Source organism: Pantherophis guttatus, chromosome 11 (genome assembly GCF_059756535.1).
Source record: "Pantherophis guttatus breed Tessera chromosome 11, ASM5975653v1, whole genome shotgun sequence".
Classification (NCBI taxonomy): domain Eukaryota; kingdom Metazoa; phylum Chordata; class Lepidosauria; order Squamata; family Colubridae; genus Pantherophis; species Pantherophis guttatus.
The window spans coordinates 6,404,449-6,425,624 of NC_142073.1; the positions used below are offsets into that span (position 1 = coordinate 6,404,449).

Consider the following 21,176-nt stretch of genomic DNA (forward strand, 5'->3'; position numbering starts at 1 on the left):
ACTCTTCAACCAAACTCTTGGCTATCCTGCAGCTTAATCCCACAATTCTGTGTCCTGAAAACCTAGAATACTAGAAAAACTGGTCCTTGTCTTCCCTTCAGGACCTTGAAGAGCATTGTCGTGTTCATCCTATCTTCACCAAACTAAACATTTCTAGGTCTTCAGGCTGCCTTCATAGAATGTCATGTCCACTTCTCAGATCATCTTTCTTGCTCTTTCCTGGACCAATTCATTCCCCACCCCCCAAAAAAACCTCTTCTTATTATGGTGTCTCCACCTAGGCATGTATCTGAGGGGGGGTTTGACTAATGTAGAATAGGGTGAGACCATCATGTACAATGATATTTCCATTGACTTTGTCGTAGCCATGGTGTATTATTAAGTCATGCTAAATTGTGAATAACAGTTTGAATAGAATAGAATAGAATAGAATAGAATAGAATAGAATAGAATAGAATAGAATAGAATAGAATAGAATGGAATGGAATGGAATGGAATGGAATGGAATGGAATGGAATGGAATGGAATGGAATGGAATGGAATGGAATAGAAACTCTATTGTCACTTTAAATGTACATTAATCAGCATACATTAAATGAAATTTCATTGCATTCAGCTCTCAAAAGATAAACATTATTGCATATACCCCCCTGTGTCATATATGACACAGAAAAAACATCCCGGGCCGAACCGGAAAGAACCCACCACTGAGCTGTACGCTGGAAATGTGTGTTGTAGGTGTGTTTAATTTTCTGCTTTGATCCCCTTAAGAAGAATTTTGAAGTGAAATGCCTGTAAAGAAAATTATGCTTTTAAGTTGCTTTTTGCAGATATGTATATATTTTTTCATCATCAAGGTGTACTTTCACCAAATGTAATCAGGCAACGCACTTACATAGAGAGGAGGAAGTTTTGCGAGTCCTTTTGTGCCGTTTTTCCCTCCCATTTTCTGCACAAAAGCTTTCCGAGCTCCCATTTCAGTCCCTCTCTTTCCAACCTACCTTTTTAATGTATTTTTATAAGGTGGGAATTTCAGTGGGCCACCTTTTATTCTCTTTATAATTGTGGAGGAGATGCTTTAAATGGAAGCAGCTTGTTAGTCAGATAGCTTAAGTGTAGCTTCCCAGGAACAGTCCAATAAGTAGATTCTTTGCAATAATCTTGGAGCACGTAAAATGCTTGTAAAAATTTGACTTCTCTTCCCCTTTCCCGTCTCTGCCCAAAAAAGCTTAGTGATGATTGGACTAATCCATTAGATGCACTAAGTGAGAGAGCAAATTAACTTGTGGAAGATACACAATTACATTCCTGGGCATCATTTTGAGGCGAAAATGTACATGGTGGAAAGTGATGTCTCCTGTGGTAAAACAGTGGGACTCTTGTCCGCGTTCCGACTTTCCCCTCCCCAGTTTCTAGCTCTTTGGGATGTGTTAGAAAACTGGAATAACAAGTTTGATCCGTGATCAACATCAATAAAGGAGAACATTTGTTGAAATGAGGGGTCCTTGGTGCTCTCTGAGCTTGCTTGCTTTCTTTGAAGCGCTAACAAGAAGAAACACAAAAAGGTCAGAAATCGTGAAGGCTGTTCAAGTATTTCCTAACCATGTTTGTTTAATCACTGAGTTTGTAATGTGCAAAAGACATCAGCATCCATATCTGCCTATCCCAGATCCTTGGGAAGGACTCGATAGGCGGATAAAAATACCAAATTCAGCCCGAACATCTGGCTGACAGCGCCACAAACGATATTCATAAAATTCTAGGAATTCCACCCTTCGAAAACACTTGCTTCTGTCATCCATGAGTATCTGTTCAAGGCAATTAACACGTCTCCTGATTTATTAACTTGTTACCTTGTCATGACTGACAGATTTTGAGGTGGGTCCAGGACTCCTGTCTCACTTCCAAGCAAGGAAAGAGCTATGAATAAGCGGGATTCAGCTGGGAATTGTGACACCGATTTCATCTGTATTACAACAAAGATATAACATCATCTCAAGAAGGATTGCACTTGTCATTGGAGCTCCATCTTTGAAAAGAGAAAAGGGTGGGAGGCGGGGGGGGGACGACAAATGGCTTGTCTGAGAACTCTTGCAATGTATTTTTGATTCACTCCGTCATAGAAACTAGAGATCTCTTCAAAGAAAGGAAGCTGCCTCTTTGGCAAAGGGTTTTGTGAGGCCGTGTGAGATGTGTCATCAGATTGCGGGAGGCTGGTTCATCCCTGTTCAACAAGAAAGCCCCAAATCATGACTTCGACTTAGAATAACTTTATTGTCCCTTTAAATGTACACCCATCGGTGTGCGTTAAAATGAAATTTCGTTGCATAAAGTTCTCAAAAGGTCACCACCTCCAGTATACACTACATAAACATGACCAAATGGGACGCAGTGGCTCAGTGGCTAAGACGCTGAGCTTGTTGATCAGAAGGTCGGCAGTTCAGCGGTTCGAATCCCTAGTGCCGCGTAACGGGGTGAGCTCCTGTTACTTGTCCCAGCTTCTGCCAACCTAGCAGTTCGAAAGCACGTGAAAAATGCAAGTAGCAAAATAGGGACCACCTTTGGTGGGAAGGGAACAGTGTTCCATGCGCCTTTGGCGTTGAGTCATGCCAGCCACACGACCACGGAGACGTCTTCGGACAGTGCTGGCTCTTCGGCTTTGAAACGGAGATGAGCACTGCCCCCTAGAGTCAGAAACGACTAGCACATATGTGCGAGGGGAACCTTTACCTTTAAACATGACCCCCCCAAAATTACGCATATATTCACGTACCCAAATCATGGACCTTGTATGAAGCTGGTTCAGATTTTCAGAAGAAAATGAATCTTATACAAACGTCAGAGATTTGGGGTTTGTTTTTCCTTTCTAGATAGTTTATCAATAAAAGTGACAGTTCTCTTTGGGGGTGGGGTGGGGGGGAAAGACCACTTATCCATTCTAAGTCTGGACTTCTCCTGAAGGTTTCTTTTTATATATTTCTGGAACGCAACATCTCTTCTTTCCTCATCCTTTTATTTTTTTTATGGCCCGCTTTTCTATTCGTGGTTGATAAGAAACAAATTTGGTTTCCATCCATGTAATGTCATCCTCTCCAGGGTTATCGGCCCAAAAGAGTTGATATTTTGATTCAGACTAGATTTCATACATGCAAAATAGGTTGTGTATCCCCACTGCATTTTTTAATGGATTGAAAATTAGGAATGTAAGAACTTGCTTTATCTAGCACAGTATTTTGAGGGCCACCAGCATTGTGATGTCCAACAACCTTGCAGACATCTTTTTTAGCCAAGTTTCTGACTTACTTTTATTTATAATCATTATTTCTTCTTCTTCTTCTTCTTCTTCTTCTTCTTCTTCTTCTTCTTCTTCTTCTTCTTCTTCTTCTTCTTCTTCTTCTTCTTCTTCTTCTTCTTCTTCTTCTTCTTCTTCTTCCTCTTCCTCTTCTTCTTCTTCCTCTTCTTCTTCTTCTTCTTCTTCTTCTTCTTCTTCTTCTTCTTCTTCTTCTTCTTCTTCTTCTTCTCCTCCTCCTCCTCCTCCTCCTCCTCCTCCTCCTCCTCCTCCTCCTCCTCCTCCTCCTCCTCCTCCTCCTCCTTTCTTTTCACAAATGTCTCTGAGCTTCAGGCAGATTCCATCAGCAATAAAAAGCCTATGGATATAGGAAATAAAAAATGGAGGGCTCCTGCAATCCAGGTCTTTGTTTGAAAGTGTATTCACCTGTTTGGGGAAAAAAAAGACAAAAGGATGGAGATTCCTAGAGGGGTTGAGTGCCTCCTGGGGGGGTGGGATATCCTGGGGCTAGTAAGAGTCACCACGCTCAAATTGGCTGATCTTAGCCCTTTCTCAGTTGTTATTTTTACAACAGGAAAATGCAGGTTTTTCGAGAAACAGTTGAAGTGGGACTTAGAACAAAGAAGTGGGTGTTTTGTGAGTGGCCTGTTTCCCAGAATAACAGAGTTGGAAGGGACATTGGAAGTCTTCTGTCCAACCCCCAACTCAAATAGGAGACTCTATACCAGTGATGGCTAACCTTTTTGCCATTGTGTGCCAAAAGCGTGGGGGGGGGGGTTGCGCGCGCATGTGCCCATACTCATAATTCAATGCCCCTCACGCCCTGCACCCCTGCGCATGCGGGCGTGACCCCCCATGCTCCCCCCCTCTTTTGGCACACAACGGCAAAAAGGTTACCGGTGGGTATGGTTTTCACTCTCCCCAGGCTCCGGAGGCTTTCTTGGAGCCTGGGGAGGGCAAAAATGGCCTCCCCCCACCCGGAGGTGTTTAAGTCCAGAATGGCCCACTAACTCTTGGAAGTAGCTTGAACAGACAGCTCCCTGATTCGTTGAAGTATAAGGAGGAGTTGGAGAAGGAGAGCATAACCGAACTTGAAAAAAATTCAAGTTATTATAGCCAATCTTAATAAAAGTAGTTTTACAGATTACCATGGACAACGTTCCTCCAGGCCTTCCTGTCCTCTACCATCCCCTGGAGTCCATTTAAGCTCACGCCGACTGCTTCAGTGACTCCATCCAGCCACCTTGTTCTCTGCCGTCCCCTTCTTCTTTTGCCCTCCATCGTTCCCAGCATTAGGCTCTTCTCCAGTGAGTCCTTCCTTCTCATGAGTGGCCAAAGTCTTTGAGTTCCATCTTCAGGATCTGGCCTTCTAAAGAGCAGTCAGGGTTGATCTCCTCTAGGATTGACCGGTTTGATGGCCTTGCAGTCCAAGGGACTCGCAGGAGTCTTCTCCAGCACCAGAGTTCAAAGGCCTCAATTCTTTGGCGCTGAGCCTTCCTTATGGTCCAACTTTCACAGCCTTACATTGCAACTGGGGTGCATTGTACATACGTATGTATAAAAATACGCAGATAATTCTGAAAATTTCCATAGGAATTGGCTGAGCTATTATTGATTCACAGAGCACGGCAAAACATCACTGCATGAATTAGCAAACAGCTGTTTCTAATTTGAGTTTAGAACTGTACACAGAGGAACTTGTTTTAGTGTTCACTCCTTTCATTTATAATGAATTTTAATCACCGCTACAGGTGAGAAAAATGTAGAAACAAGCTTGTATCTTGTGGAAGAAACAAAGGAGAGACAGATGCTAACAGATTTACAGTCTGTGATAAAAGGAAATGTTTTGGTACACTTTACATGTAATTAGGGTGCAGCTGTTTGCGGTCCCAAACCGTGATGCTCCGAAGAATATACTGTCTCTTCGAGTCCGGAGGGAGCAGAGCGAAAACAGTGATCCAATCCTGAAAGCATTGAGTTTATTTCTGAACCTCACGTAAAACTTTTCTCTGCTCCACTCCTCTTCACCTCCTTTATGGAGGAGGATGGTGCAACTTGCTAAATTGAAATTCATGGGGAGGGGGCAGCGAAGGGGTCTGATTCTATCCCGAGTTGGATTTGAAGTATTTATCTCTTGACCCAAGGGTTTCAAAGTTTAATCAGTGAGTCAGTTCCTTGATTGACAGGGAGGTTCAGTGCATGGATGCAAGCCAGCTAGACTTCAAGGATTTTGTCCCGAGGGGAGGGGGAGGGGGAGAGGGAGAGAGAGGGGGGGAGGGAGGGAGGGAGGGAAAGAGAGGGGGGAGGGAGGGACAAAGAGAGGGAGGGAGGGATAGAGAGAAAGAGAGAGAGAGAGAGAGAGAGGGCAGGAGGAAGAGAGGGATAGAGAGAGGGAGGGAGGAAGAGAGGGAAAGAGAAATAGAGGGAGGGAGAGAGGGAGGGAGGGAAAGGGAGGGAGGGAGGGAAAGAGAAAGAGAGAAAGAAGGGTAGGGGTGTGTGTGTGTGTGTGTGTGTGTGATTGCAAATCTACTTTATAGGTAATAATTAGGCTGCTTTTTGTGTACATTTTGGAAAAGGATTTCCTGATTCGAACAGTCTTTTCTAAGCTGCCTAGACAAGATTTTGCACTGGAAAATGGGGAGCCCAGATCTTTAGAAGAGATACAGGCAGTCCTTGACTTAAGACGATGCTTAGTGGTTAAGTGAGTTTTGCCCCATTTTTTACGACCGTTCCGGCTACGCTTTGTCGAGTGAATCACTGCAGTTGTTAAGTCAGTCCTACGATTGTTAAGTGAATCTGCCTCCCCCATTGACTTTTGCTGGTCAGAAGGTCGCAAAAAGGGATTGTGTTACCCCGGGACACTGCAGCCGTCATAAGTACGTGCCAAGCATCCAAATTTTGATCATGTGAGAAAGGGGAATGCTGCAATGGTTGCGAGTGCGAAAAACGGTCATCAGTCACTTTTTTCAGTGCCGTTCGAATGGTCACTAAATGAATGGTCGTAAGTCAAGGACTGCCTGCAAATCAATCAATCAGTCCTCTTCCATATTCAGTCACTTGTCCAATCAGATCAAACAGATACAATTCCCTTGAGAGCCTCATCTTCCAGAACTGACAGAACCAAGGAATTTGCAATTACTAATTCTCTCCTTTGGTTCCGCTATGATTTAAACCAGGAACCCTTTGGAAACATTACTACTGCTATACTCACTAGTAGTATACTCCCAGTTCTGAGTTCTGCTTTGGAATTCCAGATCTGGGCTTTTAACATCAGTTGAAGAAAAACTTTTTTCCCGTTCATCCAAATTATTTAAATCATGAGTTTATCTGGGCTTCCTCTGCTTTTGAGATTTAGAATAACAGAGTTGGAAGGGGCCTTGGAGGTCTTCTAGTCCAACCCCCTGCTTAGGCAGGAAACCCTACACCACTTCAGTCAAATGGTTATCCAACATCATCTTAAAAACTTCCAGTGTTGGAGCATTCACAACTCCTGGAGGCAGGTTGTTCCACTGATTAATTGTTCTAACTGTCAGGAAATTTCTCCTTAGTTCTAGGTTGCTTCTCTCCTTGATTAGTTTCCACCCATTGCTTCTTGTCCTGCCCTCGGGTGCTTTGGAGAATAGCTTGACTCCCTCTTCTTATGGCAGCCCCTGAGATATTGGAACACTGCTATCATGTCACCCCTAGTCCTTCTTTTCATCGAACTAGACATACCCAGTTCCTGCAACCGTTCTTCATATGTTTTCGCCTCCAGTCCCCTAATCTGTTTCTTATTCTATGATTGTCCTTTTATGGATGCATTTTCCCCCACCCTGCCTTTAACTTTTATAGTATTGTGTTTCATTTTGGATAATTATTGGAAAGGAGACCCCTGTAGCACCGGGCAGCATACGAACAGGGCAGGGATGGGTTCTAATTTTTTTTACTACCGGTTCTGTGGGCGTGGCTTATTTTGTGGGTGTGGCTTGGAGGTTATGTGACTAGGTGGGCGTGGCTAGCTGGTCAGAGTCATTTCTGGAAGGTCCTTGCACTTACAACCAGTCCTTGCACTTACGACCCGACTCATTTGTTTGCTTTTAACAATGATCAGCTGTAGGGCGGCCCTTTGAAGCCCCGCGGCAAGAGTTTAAACAGTTTTTTTCCTTCTAGCCGATCAGCTGGGACTCAGGAGGCAGGAATAGATTGGGGGTGGGACTAAATAAAAGGTAAGAATAACGTGGGGGGTGGCAGGGTGGGAGGGCGGGGAGGGAGAACCGGTTCGGTGACGTCATATCGTCACCGCTACCGGCTCGGCCGAACCGGACCAAACCGGGAGGAACCCACCACTGGAACAGGGTAAAACCAATCAATTAATTCAGCCAAGTGTACCCCTAAATGTACAAGAGCTAAATGCTAATATCTTTTTCATCTTCATTACCTCTCAATTCTCTTTTTGGAGGAAAAAATTTTTTTGGGGAGGAACTGACGCCCAGTCTAAAAGATAAACGAGTTCTCGGTATGATTTATATGACAGTTTGAAGAACCTTCTTGTTACGAGAGGAAGCAGGGTGTTTATTCGGGTGCATCCTGTTTGCAATTAGCTTTCTCGCGATTAAGATAAATGTAGGTAGTCTTGTAAAATGCACCGAACGTTAAGCCGCTAAATGACTGCACTGTTTAGTGATGGATTATTGACTGTTTGTTGTGGACATACCTTGACCTGCGCTTCCTTTTTTTTTTTTTCAACCAATCTTCTCTTCATCAACTGCTTAACATCTTTCTCCTCCTAAGTAAAATTTCCATTGCATTTTCTTCCTTCCCACTTCCCCTTTTCCAAATTTGCTTGGATGCCTTTCAATTCCTGGCGACAGATGTTTTCTGCAAACCTGTGATTTCCTATTTCCAAGTAGTCTCTATTGATAGAATTAATCCTTTTTAATTATTTTAATTTCCCTTTTCAGAGAAGGTGTCTGTCTGTCTGTCTGTCTGTCTGTCTGTCTGTCTGTCTGTCTGTCTGTCTGTCTGTCTGTCTAGACCCTGCCCACAGCCAGGAGTTCAATTCTCGCCAGCTCAACTTTCCATCCTTCTGAGGTCGGTAAAATAAGGACCCAGATTGTTGAGGGTAATATGCTGACATTTGTAGACCACTTAGAGAGGGCTAGGAAGCAGTATATAAGTCTATATAAACGGTCACTAAAAAATGGTTGTAAGTCCAGGACTCCCCTGTGTGTTGAAGGGCAGACCCTCTTCATGCTTTAACCATATGGGGAAACATTTGCTGGGGCCATTTGGAAACTTAAGAAAATGTAGTGAGAGAAATCGGCCATTTTTTGTGTCTCTACAATTAATTTTTTTTTTTGCTTTAATTTATATGCTGCCCTTCTCCAGAGACTCAGGGCGGCTTACAATGCGTTAAGCAATAGCCTTCATACTTTTGTATATTTATACAAAGTCAGTTTATTGCCCCCACAAACTGGGTCCTCATTTCACCTACCTTTGAAAGGATGGAAGGCTGAGTCAACCTTGAGCCTTGGCGAGATTTGAACTTGCAGTAAATTGCAAGCAGCAGATGTTAATAACAGTGTTTAGTCCACTCTACTACAGGCTCTTGCCTCCTTTAGTTGTGGGTGCTCCATCACTAGAGCTTTGCAAGAAAAAAAACAAAAACCTGGACAATATTTGTCCAAGATGGAATAAGGCAGTGATTGCTAACTTTTTCCAGACCGAGTGCCCAAAGTGCGTGCGCCCGAACCCCCCAAAATGCAATGCATGAATGGCCCCTGTGCATGCGCCCCAGCCCCCGCGGATGCATGCACACCTCCTGCACACCCCCTGCCCCCATGGATGCATGCACACACAGCCTTCAGCACCCCCCTCCACGTATGCGCGCATGGCCTTCAGCACACACACACGCATGCACAGCAGAGACCCGTAGACCAGCTGGTTGGCTGGAGGCACGTGCGCATGTGTGGTGGAACTGAACTGGGGCGACGGCTCCCATGCCCACAGAGAGGGCGCTGTGTGCCACCTCTGACACGCGTGCCATAGGTTCGCCATCACGGGAATAAGATCTCCTGCTACGGCAGGGGGCTGGGCTAGTAGACTTCCAAGGTCCCTTCCAGCCCTAGAATTCTATGATTCCATTATTCTACTTTGAAAACTCTCTGACCTCCTTCCATCCCCCTCCCCTATAGCAGCAGCAGCAGCTTGAATTTCCCCGGAGGACCCCAGCTGGCACGAGGTGGGAATAAGCCTGTGCAGTGGTTTGCTGGTCCTTCCTCGCTGAATTTAATCGAGGGAGCAAGCAGGCAGCCAGCTGAATCTTTCCAACCAGAAGAGCCTATTAATTCAAGTCCTTCGGGTAGGTGGGAGGAGAGGCGGCCTCCCCCTTCCTGGTTGGTGGGGGGAGGCCTCCTGTGACAATAGCTGACAGAGGCTGTCCAGGACAAGGTTTAGAAACTTGCTCATTATGGCCTCTGTCATTGATTTACAATTGGCAGAGTTCGGCTTAATTTCTCATCCGTGCAAGTCATGATCGCAGGCGCAAGCAGCACAAATGGGGCGTGTGGGGGGATGATGCATTAGGCACCTCAAAACAAAAGGGAGAGATTTTTTCTTTCTTTCTTTCTTTCTCGTGCGTGTCTCTTCTCCGGCAGGAGGGACGTAGAGAGCTTGCAAGAAGCGTCCTCCCCGGCAGGCGTTTCTTCTTTACCTGGTTTTGCCTTCAGGTGTTGCAAAACAGGAAGCTTGGATGGATGCTGCTTGTGGATATAACCCGGGCCCAGATCAGTTGACAGGAAGACACGGGGTGGGGAGGGGGGGCAGGAGGGGGGAGAGAGAAAAGGCATAGTATTGTAATGGGCGCTGAAATGTTATGCTCAAAATTAGCAGGGTTGTGAGTGGGGGGGAGGAATGAGGAAATAGCTAATTGCAGGAGGACAGATTCAACGATGGCCAAAGTGGAAGAAAAGTCTTCGCCTGACACAAAGGGTGATTTATTGTGTATATTTCTGTATCTTCTATCTCCGTCTCCATTGTCTACCTTTATCTGTCACCTTATCTTTCTATCTCTTCTCTCTCTCTTCTCTCTCCATCCATCCATCCATCCATTTATCCATTCTCTCTATTTCTATTCAACTTCCATCTCTGTCTCTACCTCTCATCTATCTATCTATCTATCCATCCATCTTCTGTCTATCTATATCTGTCTATCATCTCTATCTCCATCTCCATCTTGTCTGCCTGTGTGTCTGCCTGTGTGTCTGTTCATCCATCCATCCATCCATCCATCCATCCATCCATCCATCCATTCATTCTATCTCTCTATTTCTATTCAACTTCCATCTCTGTCTCTACCTCTGTTCTTTCTTTCTTTCTTTCTTTCTTTCTTTCTTTCTTTCTTTCTTTCTTTCTTTCTTTCTTTCTTTCTTTCTTTCTACCTACCTACCTACCTACCTACCTACCTACTTACTTATCTATCCATCCATCTTCTGTTTATCTATCATCTCTATCTCCATTTCCATCTTGTCTGCCTGTGTGTGTGCCTGTGTGTCTGTCTGTCCATCCATCCATCCATCCACCCACCCACCCATCTATCCATCCATCCATCCATCCATCCATCCATCTTCTGTCTGTCTATCTATATCTCTCTATCATCTCTATCTCCATCTCCATCTTGTCTGCCTGTGGGTCTGCCTGTCTGTCTGTCTCATATACAATTCCGTTGATCAATTAACCATGAAAAAAAAAAAGGCACCCAGAGCCTGGCCAATCCTGCCCACTGAAATGTTTCAAAGCACAGAAAAGAAAACTGAAAAGACCTCCCCACCCCTCAGGAGAAGGAACAACACGGTCTCTGTAATACATTTTGACGGCAAAAGCCATTTTGACACTGCTGAGATGATGACGGCCTGTCATTCACGCCGAGAAGAGCTTCACTGTCACAGCGCAGTCCAAAGCATGCAGGCTTGAATGTCGGTCACTCTGCGTTCGGCTGGACTTCCTCCTAGGAAAATGCACATTCGATTTCAGCCGTAAATAACAAAGGAGACCGATGGGGAATTACAGTGGTGGAGGATGCTGGAGGGTGGCGATTTGGGGAAGGAGGTCACCTGCCTACATCCTCCTTGGTGTGAGTTTGTATAGAGTTGCGGTACAACTCCAGGGAAGGACATCTTCTATCTTCCCACTGTTCCAGCCTCACACAGGCAAGGAACGTGGTCAGAAGACTTAGCTCAAGGACAGAAAGGGGGTGAAACGTTTGGCATGCTAAACTTTTCATTTTCAAAACCAGCTGTGCCAGCCTCACAGAAAGCATTCAAACATTGTTTTGGGATTTTCCAAGAGTGTTTATTCACTGATTAAACTTATTGTCAGGTCTGGAAGCCATCTTTTGCATTGGGCCTTCAGACCTGCCACATTTCTTGCTGTGGGAAATTGGGAGGAGGGATTGTGTAGAGTATGGGGGATATATAGTCATAATAACATTCCTTTCTCAGAGAGTCAAGGACATCTTGCCTTGCACTTGAGAGGCTGGAACTGAGAGGCATCTCCAGTTGGGACGGTGCTTGGATTGGACCATGTGATGGGTCCAATTTCAATCCACCATTTGGGATTTGGAGCTCCTGATACTTTCTTGTCCAGCCAGGTCCACTTCTGCTTGAGTTTCCCTGAAACAGTTCCATTAGGTCAAAGGGTTTGGGCCTACTCTTGGTAGGGAGGGGGCCTCCTCAGAGAAGCTTATTTTGAAGCAAAGAGGCAAGGGATAATACATGAAGTGCCTGAAGAAGTTGGTAGCCATGAAATGGATTGCAAATAGCTGATTACAAACATACATGGAGCCATTTGTTGTGGTATGGTGGTTAGAATGCGGTATTGCAGGCTGACTGTGTCCACAGCCTGAAGTTCAGTCCTGATCCATTCAAGGTCCATTCAGCCTTCCATCCTTCCAAGGTCGGTAAAATGAGGACCCAGATTGTTGGGGGTGGGGGTGGGGGTGATATGCTGACTTTGTAAACTGCTCAGAGAGGGCTGTAAAGCACTTTGAAGCAGTATATGAGCCGAGGTGGTGCAGGGGTTAGAGTGCAGTACTGCAGCTACTTCAGCTGACTGCTAGTTCAGCAGATCAGCGGATCAAATCTCACCGGCTCAAGGTTGACTCAGCCTTCCATCCTTCCGAGGTGGGTAAAATGAGGACCCAGATTGTTAGGGGGCAATATGCTATTTAGTATACTGTCTTTGGTGTAAGCCGCCCAGAGTCCTCGGAGAGTGGGTGGCATAGAAATATGACAAATAAATAAATAAATAAATAAATAAATAAATAAATAAATAAATAAATAAATAAGTCTTAAGTGCTACCGATACATGTGGATCCTCAGAGCAGAAGCAACTAGGAAGAGTTGAGCAAGGATCCGTATTGTTCTTGTGCATTTGTGAACAATACGGACACTGAGAAAGAGTAAAGCAATTGTAGTGATGGATGTTTGGATTGGGGGAGGAAGGTGCAGCTGTGTAGAGTCAGCAGTCCTTCGATCAATTCCAGTCGAACCCACGTTTTCCTTTCTTTTGCAAGGGAAAAGATCTGCACAAACTCAACCTGGATAAATCAAATCAGCGTCCCAAATCCATCTATTTATTCCACAATATGGCAAAATTCCCCACCTCCCCCCACCCCACCCCCAGACAAACAGATTCCCAGGCGCCACACTGTGGAAATGCTTGCCATCTCCGGCTACTGCCGGACTGGCTGCCATCTCACTGCAGAGTTGGCAGACACACAGGGCGCGAGGTTGGCACTGCAGCCCGACTACCTCCCTGCATGGAGAGATGGAGCACCTTTAAAGTTAGATGCATCGGTTTAAGAAGTTGCCTCTTAACGGCTTGCAAAATAAAATGAAAATCCCCCAACTCTTATTGGTGGCTGGGAAGCCACTGGACATGTTGTCACGTTGAGCTTTGACCCATCATTTCTGGATTGCTTTTTCATGCCACGGAGTAGTTTTTTTGGGGAAAAAAATATTATCTTGCTTATGTGGCACGGTTCTTAAGTGATTCTCTGTGGGTCTGTGTGGGTGAAGGAGAGAGAGTCCGGATGCCTTCTCTAATTGTTAGTCTTCTACATTTTGGACCGAACGGCTGTTTCCAGCCAATATGATTTGAAATCCATTCTGACTTATATCTGCGGGGAGAAAAAAAAATTGATTTGCGTTCCAGCACTTAATGCAGCAGCCGGAGCCACTCATAGAAATGTTTGTGTCACTCTGAGCCTGGTTGCCTTCTTTTTCCTTGACTGTCTGTTTATTGCTTGGCAATTGAGTAGACAGGTGTTAAACCTGCTTGGAGGGGGGGGAGGACCGGGAGGGGCAAGGGGGGGAAAAGAGAAATGGGTTTGCATTCGTAGTGATCTCCTGCAACTGGAAGTAGAAACTGTTTTTCTGTTATGTTTTTCTTTTTTTAAAGAGACAGTTTTGTGCAAGAGGGGGGAACATTTCCTTTCTTTTTCTTCTGCTCAAATATCCCTTTAAGCTGTTGTGCTGTTGGTTCTTTCAGGTTTTTTTTTTTTCCTTCAGCGTGGGTTTTCTGTTTCCTTCCTTTCTCTCCCCCCCCACCCCCCGGCTCTCTTTTTCTCCCTCCCTCCCACCGCCGGTGGTAGCAGAAGGGCCATAGTGTTATGGAACGGCTGGCTTTGTCCCTGTTTTCACAGATGCACTGGGAATTGTTTTTAATCTCCTTTCTGCTTTCCCCATTACAGATGGCGAAGACGACCCACAACTCTCTTGGGTAACTTCATCTCCCTCCAGCAAAGACGTTGCATCACCCACTCAGATGATTGGAGATGGGTGTGATCTCGGCATCGGAGAGGAGGAAGGGGGGACCGGCCTGCCCTATCCCTGCCAGTTTTGCGATAAGTCCTTCATTCGCCTGAGCTACCTTAAAAGGCACGAGCAGATTCACAGCGACAAGCTACCGTTCAAATGCACCTACTGCAGCCGACTTTTCAAGCACAAGAGGAGCAGAGACCGGCATATTAAGCTGCACACGGGGGACAAGAAGTACCACTGCCACGAATGCGAGGCGGCCTTCTCCCGCAGCGACCACCTCAAGATCCACTTGAAGACCCACAGCTCGAGCAAGCCCTTCAAGTGCACGGTCTGCAAGAGGGGGTTCTCTTCCACCAGCTCGCTGCAAAGCCACATGCAAGCGCACAAAAAGAACAAGGAGCACCTGGCCAAGAGCGAGAAGGAGGCCAAGAAGGACGACTTCATGTGCGACTACTGCGAGGAGACCTTCAGCCAGACCGAAGAGCTGGAGAAACACGTCATGACCCGCCATCCGCAATTGTCCGAAAAGGCTGACTTGCAGTGCATCCATTGCCCGGAGGTCTTTGCCGATGAAAATTCTCTCCTGTCCCACATCCACCAAGCTCATGCCAACAAAAAACACAAGTGTCCCATGTGCCCTGAGCAGTTCTCTTCCGTGGAAGAAGTTTATTGCCACCTAGATAGCCATCGACAGCCTGATTCCAGCAACCACAGCATCAGCCCAGATCCCGTCTTGGGCAGCGTGGCCTCCATGAGTAGCGCCACGCCAGATTCCAGTGCATCAGTGGAACGGGGCTCCACGCCCGACTCGACCTTGAAACCTTTGAGGGGACAGAAGAAAATGAGATCGTTGGAAAGGGAAGAAGGCCAGGCTTGGTCAAAGGTAGCCTACAGCTGCCCTTATTGTACCAAACGTGACTTCAACAGTCTTGCTGTTTTGGAGATCCATCTGAAGACCATCCATACAGATAAACCTCAGCAAAACCACACATGCCAGATTTGCCTTGAATCCATGCCTACCTTATACAACCTGAACGAACATGTGCGGAAAGTGCATAAAAACCACGCCTATCCGATGATGCAGTTCAGCAACATCTCTGCTTTCCACTGTAACTATTGCCCAGAGATGTTTGCCGATATCAACAGCCTGCAGGAACACATCCGTATCGCCCATTGTGGGCCAGGAGCCACAACGCAAGATGGTAACAATGCCTTCTTTTGCAACCAGTGTTCCATGGGCTTCCTCACCGAAGCTTCTCTGACTGAACATATCCAGCAAACTCACTGCAACATCGGGAACTCGAAGTTGGATTCCCCCGTGGTTCAACCCTCCCAGTCTTTTATGGAAGTTTACTCCTGTCCGTATTGCACGAACTCGCCCATTTTTGGCTCCATTCTCAAGCTGACAAAACACATTAAAGAAAACCACAAGAACATTCCACTTGCACATAATAAAAAGTCCAAAGGAGAACAGAGCCCAGTGTCTTCGGATGTTGAAGTTTCTTCCCCCAAAAGACAACGGCTTTCCGCTAGCGTCCATTCTGTTTCCAACGGGGAATACCCGTGTAATCAATGTGAGCTGAAGTTCTCCAACTTTGAGAGTTTCCAGACCCATTTGAAGTTGCACTTGGAGTTGCTGTTAAGGAAGCAGTCGTGTCCTCAGTGCAAAGAAGATTTTGACTCCCAGGACTCTCTTCTGCAGCATCTCACTGTCCATTACATGACAACCTCAACACATTATGTCTGCGAGAGCTGTGACAAGCAGTTTTCGTCGGTGGACGACCTTCAGAAGCACCTTTTGGACATGCATACGTTCGTCTTGTACCATTGCACCCTGTGCCAAGAGGTTTTCGACTCCAAAGTATCCATCCAAGTGCACCTGGCAGTCAAGCACAGCAACGAGAAAAAAATGTACCGCTGCACAGCCTGTAACTGGGATTTCCGGAAGGAGGCGGACCTCCAGATCCACGTGAAGCACAGCCATTTGGGGAACCCGGCCAAGTCGCACAAGTGCATCTTTTGTGGGGAGACCTTCAGCACCGAGGTGGAGCTGCAGTGCCACATCACCACCCACAGCAAAAAATACAACTGCAAGTTCTGCAGCAAGGCGTTCCATGCCATTATTCTGCTCGAGAAACATTTGCGGGAGAAGCATTGCGTCTTCGATGCGGGCACTGAGAATGGCACGGCCAATGGTATGACACCAGCCAGCAAGAAGGCTGAGTCGACAGATATCCCGAACATGCTGATCAAAAACCCAGACACGTCCAATAGCCACGAAGCTAGCGAGGATGACATCGACGCCTCTGAACCTATGTACGGCTGCGATATTTGTGGAGCTGCGTACACCATGGAAGTCCTGCTGCAGAACCATCGTTTGCGGGATCATAACATCCGACCTGGGGAGGATGATTGTTCCAGGAAGAAAGCGGAGTTCATCAAAGGGAGTCACAAATGTAATATCTGCTCGAGGACCTTTTTCTCAGAGAACGGCCTCCGGGAACACATGCAGACCCATCGGGGTCCAGCAAAGCATTATATGTGCCCTATTTGCGGGGAGCGTTTCCCATCGCTCCTGACCTTAACAGAACATAAAGTAACTCACAGCAAGAGCTTGGATACGGGCACGTGTCGGATCTGCAAAATGCCACTGCAAAGTGAAGAGGACTTCATCGAGCACTGCCAGATGCATCCCGATCTTAGGAATTCCCTCACCGGGTTTCGTTGTGTGGTCTGCATGCAGACAGTCACCTCGACTCTGGAGCTGAAAATCCACGGAACGTTCCATATGCAAAAATTGGTAGGGAACTCGGCCGCGTCATCGCCCAATGGCCAGGCTTTGCAGAAACTCTACAAGTGTGCTCTATGCTTGAAAGACTTCAGAAACAAGCAAGACTTGGTGAAACTGGATGTTAATGGTCTACCATATGGACTGTGTGCTGCTTGCATGGCTCGGAGCACCAACGGACAGTCCTTGGGCCTGACTGTACCGGACATTAGCGAAAGACCTTGCGGTAGTCTGAGATGTCCAGAGTGTAGTGTCAAATTTGAAAGTGCCGAAGAGCTTGAGAGCCACCTCCAGCTGGATCATCGAGATCTGACGCCTGAAACCAGTGGCCAAAAGAAGGGTACACAGACATCCCCGATTCCCAGAGTAAGTATTGCCATAAATTTTCATAACTATCACTACAAACAGATGAATGCAAATCTGTATTCTGTTCAAAACTTTACACCTGTTTGAAGTGTCTACAGGTGGTTGTCGATGAATGACCACTTATTCAGGGACCGCTCAAACGCACAATTGTGCTGAATAAGTGGTATTTACAATTGGTCACTGAAGTTCCCAGCAGTCACAACATCGCCACAATCGTGTGATCACAATCTGGGTGCTTGGCAGTTGGCCCAGAATTTTGACCAATACAACATCCTGCAGTCACCTGATTCTCATTTGCAACTTTCCCTACTGGCTTCCCATAAGCAAAATTAGTGGGGAAGCCTGCAGGAAGTTGGAAATCATGATCATTGTGATGCTTGCTTAATGACCTACCATCATTCGCTTAATGACAGCTGGGGGCACTTCTGGAACTGCTATCACTAAGCGATGTGGTCATGTGACATTGCACTTTGCAATCACATTGTATAGTGATGGAAATTCCACTCCCGGTCATTAAGCAAGGATTACCTGTACTTGGTTCCATCAGGGGAGAAGAAACTTGCATTCGACTCCATACTGAAAATGTTTTTGTGTGCATCTGGCTCTTTCAAAGCCCTTTAGGGTTGGTGCATAAAATTCTGTTTATAGGAGAGTTCTATGTGAAACTGGATAACATTTTGGATGGGAGAATGTCCTTCATAACAGTCATTCTTCTTAAAAACTTGAGTATGAATGCCTGATTGCAAAAACGAAGCAGCATAAGTTTCAGTTTTCATTTTTTTTTTCTTTGAAGGATAAACTTTTCTCAATTTTAAGCCATGGCAGTGGTGATGCTCTTTGGATAAGTCGTGTGACTTTATTTACAGACTGGATCAGTTGCTGGAAATAAAGATTGTTTCGTGGTTAAGTGATAATTCAGTGCCATACCCTAAAAATATTTGTGTAAAGCCTTATTCCTCCAAAGCTAATTCTAGGCAGAGTTGGGAAAAAATGTCTAAAAATTGCTGTCATCTGCCTAAAAATTATTGGACAGGGAAAGCAACACATCTTGGTCAATAATTAATTTCTTGCTGATATTTTTCAATTAGAAATAATTCTTTGCAGGGAAGGCAATTAGATAATTTCTGGATCCCATTTCTTTGGGTCCTCTTAACGTTTCTAATTCTGAAGAAGGAAAAATGATACAGTGGGACCCTCCACACAACATGTGATCCCATGTTCTTTAGTCTTTCTGCTTTGCTCACCCTCTAATGTGGAGATTGGAAATGGGAATTCAGAAGTGCTCAGTCAGCCCTATTGTGGATCACAATTCAGAACTTTGCGGAGTCCCCGGGAGGCAAATCATCATCTGTAGAAGATCTTTTCTTAGACCAGTTTCATTTAGGGTCAGTTTAAGTACAACCCAAACCAAATTCGCCCCAGCCTGGCAACTCTTTCCCTTAGATATCATATACAGGTAATCCTTGACTTCCAACAGTTTGTTTAGGGACCATTCAGAGTTACAATGGTACAGAAAAAAGCGACTTATCACCATTTTTCACACTTACAACCTGTTGCACCATCCCCATAGTCATGTCATCAAAATTCAGATACTTGGCAACTGAGTTTTGAGTTCTGAAGAACCGGTAGTGGAAATTTTGAGTACAATAGTTCAGAGAACCGGTAGTAAAAACTTTGACTGGCCCCACCCCATCTATTCTCTGCCTCCCGAGTCCCAGCTGATTGGGAGGAATTGGGGATTTTGCAGTATCTTTCCCCTGCCAAGCCCACCAAGCCACGCCCACCAAGCCATGCCATGTCCACCAAGCCACACCCACAGAACCGGTAGTAAAAAATTTTGAAACCCACCACTGAACAATATGGATAGTCCCATTGATATGAACCACTTTGGAGAATTCAAATATGAGCCATGGTGTCGCAGTGGTTAGAGTGCAGTACTGCAGGCTGCTTCTTCTGACTGCCGGCTACCTGCAATTTGGTAGTTCAAATCTCACCAGGCTCAAGGTTGACTCAGCCTTCCATCCTTCTGAGGTGGGTCAAATGAGGACCCTGATTGTTGGGGGCAAGAGGCTGACTCTGTAAACTGCTTAGAGAGGGGCTGTAAAGCACTGTGAAGCGGTATATAAGTCTTAAGTGCTATTGCTATTCAGTTCTACACAAATCATTGACTTAAGTAGCAACCAGACTGTTTAACTGCTGTGGACAGGAAGGCACTACAGAGAGTGATCAGTTCGGCACAAGATACCATCAGTTGCCCTCTTAACACCACTGGATGACATCGCCAGGTCTCGCTGCTTCAGCAGACTAAGGAAGATACTCAGAGATGATTCACACCCTGGTCAGGGTCTCTTCGCACTTCTACCATCGGGCAGAAGACATCGAAGCATAGCCAGCCGAACCAATAAGATTTAAAAATAATTTCTATCCTTGGGCTGTCAGACTCTTAAACATAACCACAATCACTCCACGCACACATGGAAATGTATGACTGGTTTTTCTTTTTCTTTCTTTTTCTCCCCCCCCCCAATTACCTGCATAGGGATTATTCTTTATGCTATTTATGTTGTTTGGTATTTTTTTTGTCATGGATTGCACCAGTGAGGCTAAAGCCAATTTCGTTGTATACATGATGTACAATGACAATAAAGGCTATACTATACTAGCTCTTGACCAGACTAAGTTTTCCAGATAGATTTCCCACTTGCTTCAGTACCGAATTGGCTTGACTGTTTTCATCCTGTGGTGAACATCTACCAAGGTTCCCAAGGCTTTTGCAGCCTTCCTTCAAATGTCCATTTGTGGCTCACCCCTGATTCCTGAGCATCCAAAACGCAGCTGCGTAGACTATTGAAGCACAAAACTTTTTCTGAGTGGTAAATACAGTGGGGGCCCGCCCAGATATGCTTGCCATCCCACCATTGGAATTACGTTTGACCCAGTGGTGAAACGTAAAATTTATTACTACTGGTTCTGTGGGTGTGGCTTGGTGGTGATGGGGTAATGTAACTGGGTGGGCGTGGCCAACTTTTTTTTTTTTTTACTTTTAAAAGCATTTTTAAAAGCCAGGTCTTCACCGCTTTTCGGAAGGCCAATAGGGTGGGGATGGTCCAGATCTCAGGAGGTAACTGGTTCCAGAGAGCTGGGGCAGCCACAGAGAAGGCCCTCCCGCGTGGGCCCACCAGCTGGCATTGTTTAGCTGATGGGACCCGGAGGAGACCAACTCTGTGGGATCTTACCGGTCACTGGGAGCTATGCGGTAGAAGGCGGTCTTGAAGATAACCTGGCCCTGAGCCATGTAGGGCTATAAAGGTAATAACCAACACCTTGAATTGTGACCGGAGACCAATAGGGAGCCAGTGCAGCTCGCAGAGAATTGATGTAATGTGGGTGTACCTAGGTGCACTCACGACAGCTCGCGCGGCTGCGTTCTGGACCAACTGGAATGATATAGGGTTTGCTACTTGAGCAGCCAGTTGGAGTAGAAGACTTCCAAAATCCCTTCCAACTCTGTTATTCAAAGCACCTGAAGGCAGGACAAGAAGCGATGGATGGAAACTAATCAAGAAGAGAACCAACCTAGAACTAAGGAGAAATTTCCTATACGGAACAATTAATCAGTGAAACAACGACTTGCCTCCAGAAGTTGTGGTTGCTCCAACACTGGAGATTTTTAAGAAGAGATTAGACAACCGTTTGTCTGAAGTGGTATAAGGGTTTCCTGCTTGAGCAGGGGCTGGAGCAGAAGACCTCCAAGGTCCCTTCCAACACTGTTATTCTGGCCCAAGGCTGTTTCTCCTCATTTGAGTCTGAAATCGCCTGATAAAGCAACTTCCCATGAAGAAGCTGGGAACAGTCACCCAGGAAGCTTTTGCCAGTGAGGGCAATACGTTGGGTTCAAAGGATTTGGGGGAGGGGGAGGGGGCTTTGAAACAAT

General features: G+C 45.8%; 1 protein-coding gene across 3 annotated transcripts in view; it reads left to right on the forward strand.

Moving 5' to 3' along the window:
• Nucleotides 1–21,176, forward strand: part of ZNF423 (zinc finger protein 423) — a 274,447-nt gene that overhangs the window by 111,530 nt on the left and 141,741 nt on the right. For all 3 annotated transcript variants that reach the window (XM_034426467.3, XM_034426466.3, XM_060682517.2), the window contains exon 4: nucleotides 14,019–17,242. In XM_034426467.3, the coding sequence (XP_034282358.1) occupies nucleotides 14,019–17,242 (3,224 nt within the window). The remainder of the gene's footprint in view (nucleotides 1–14,018; nucleotides 17,243–21,176) is intronic.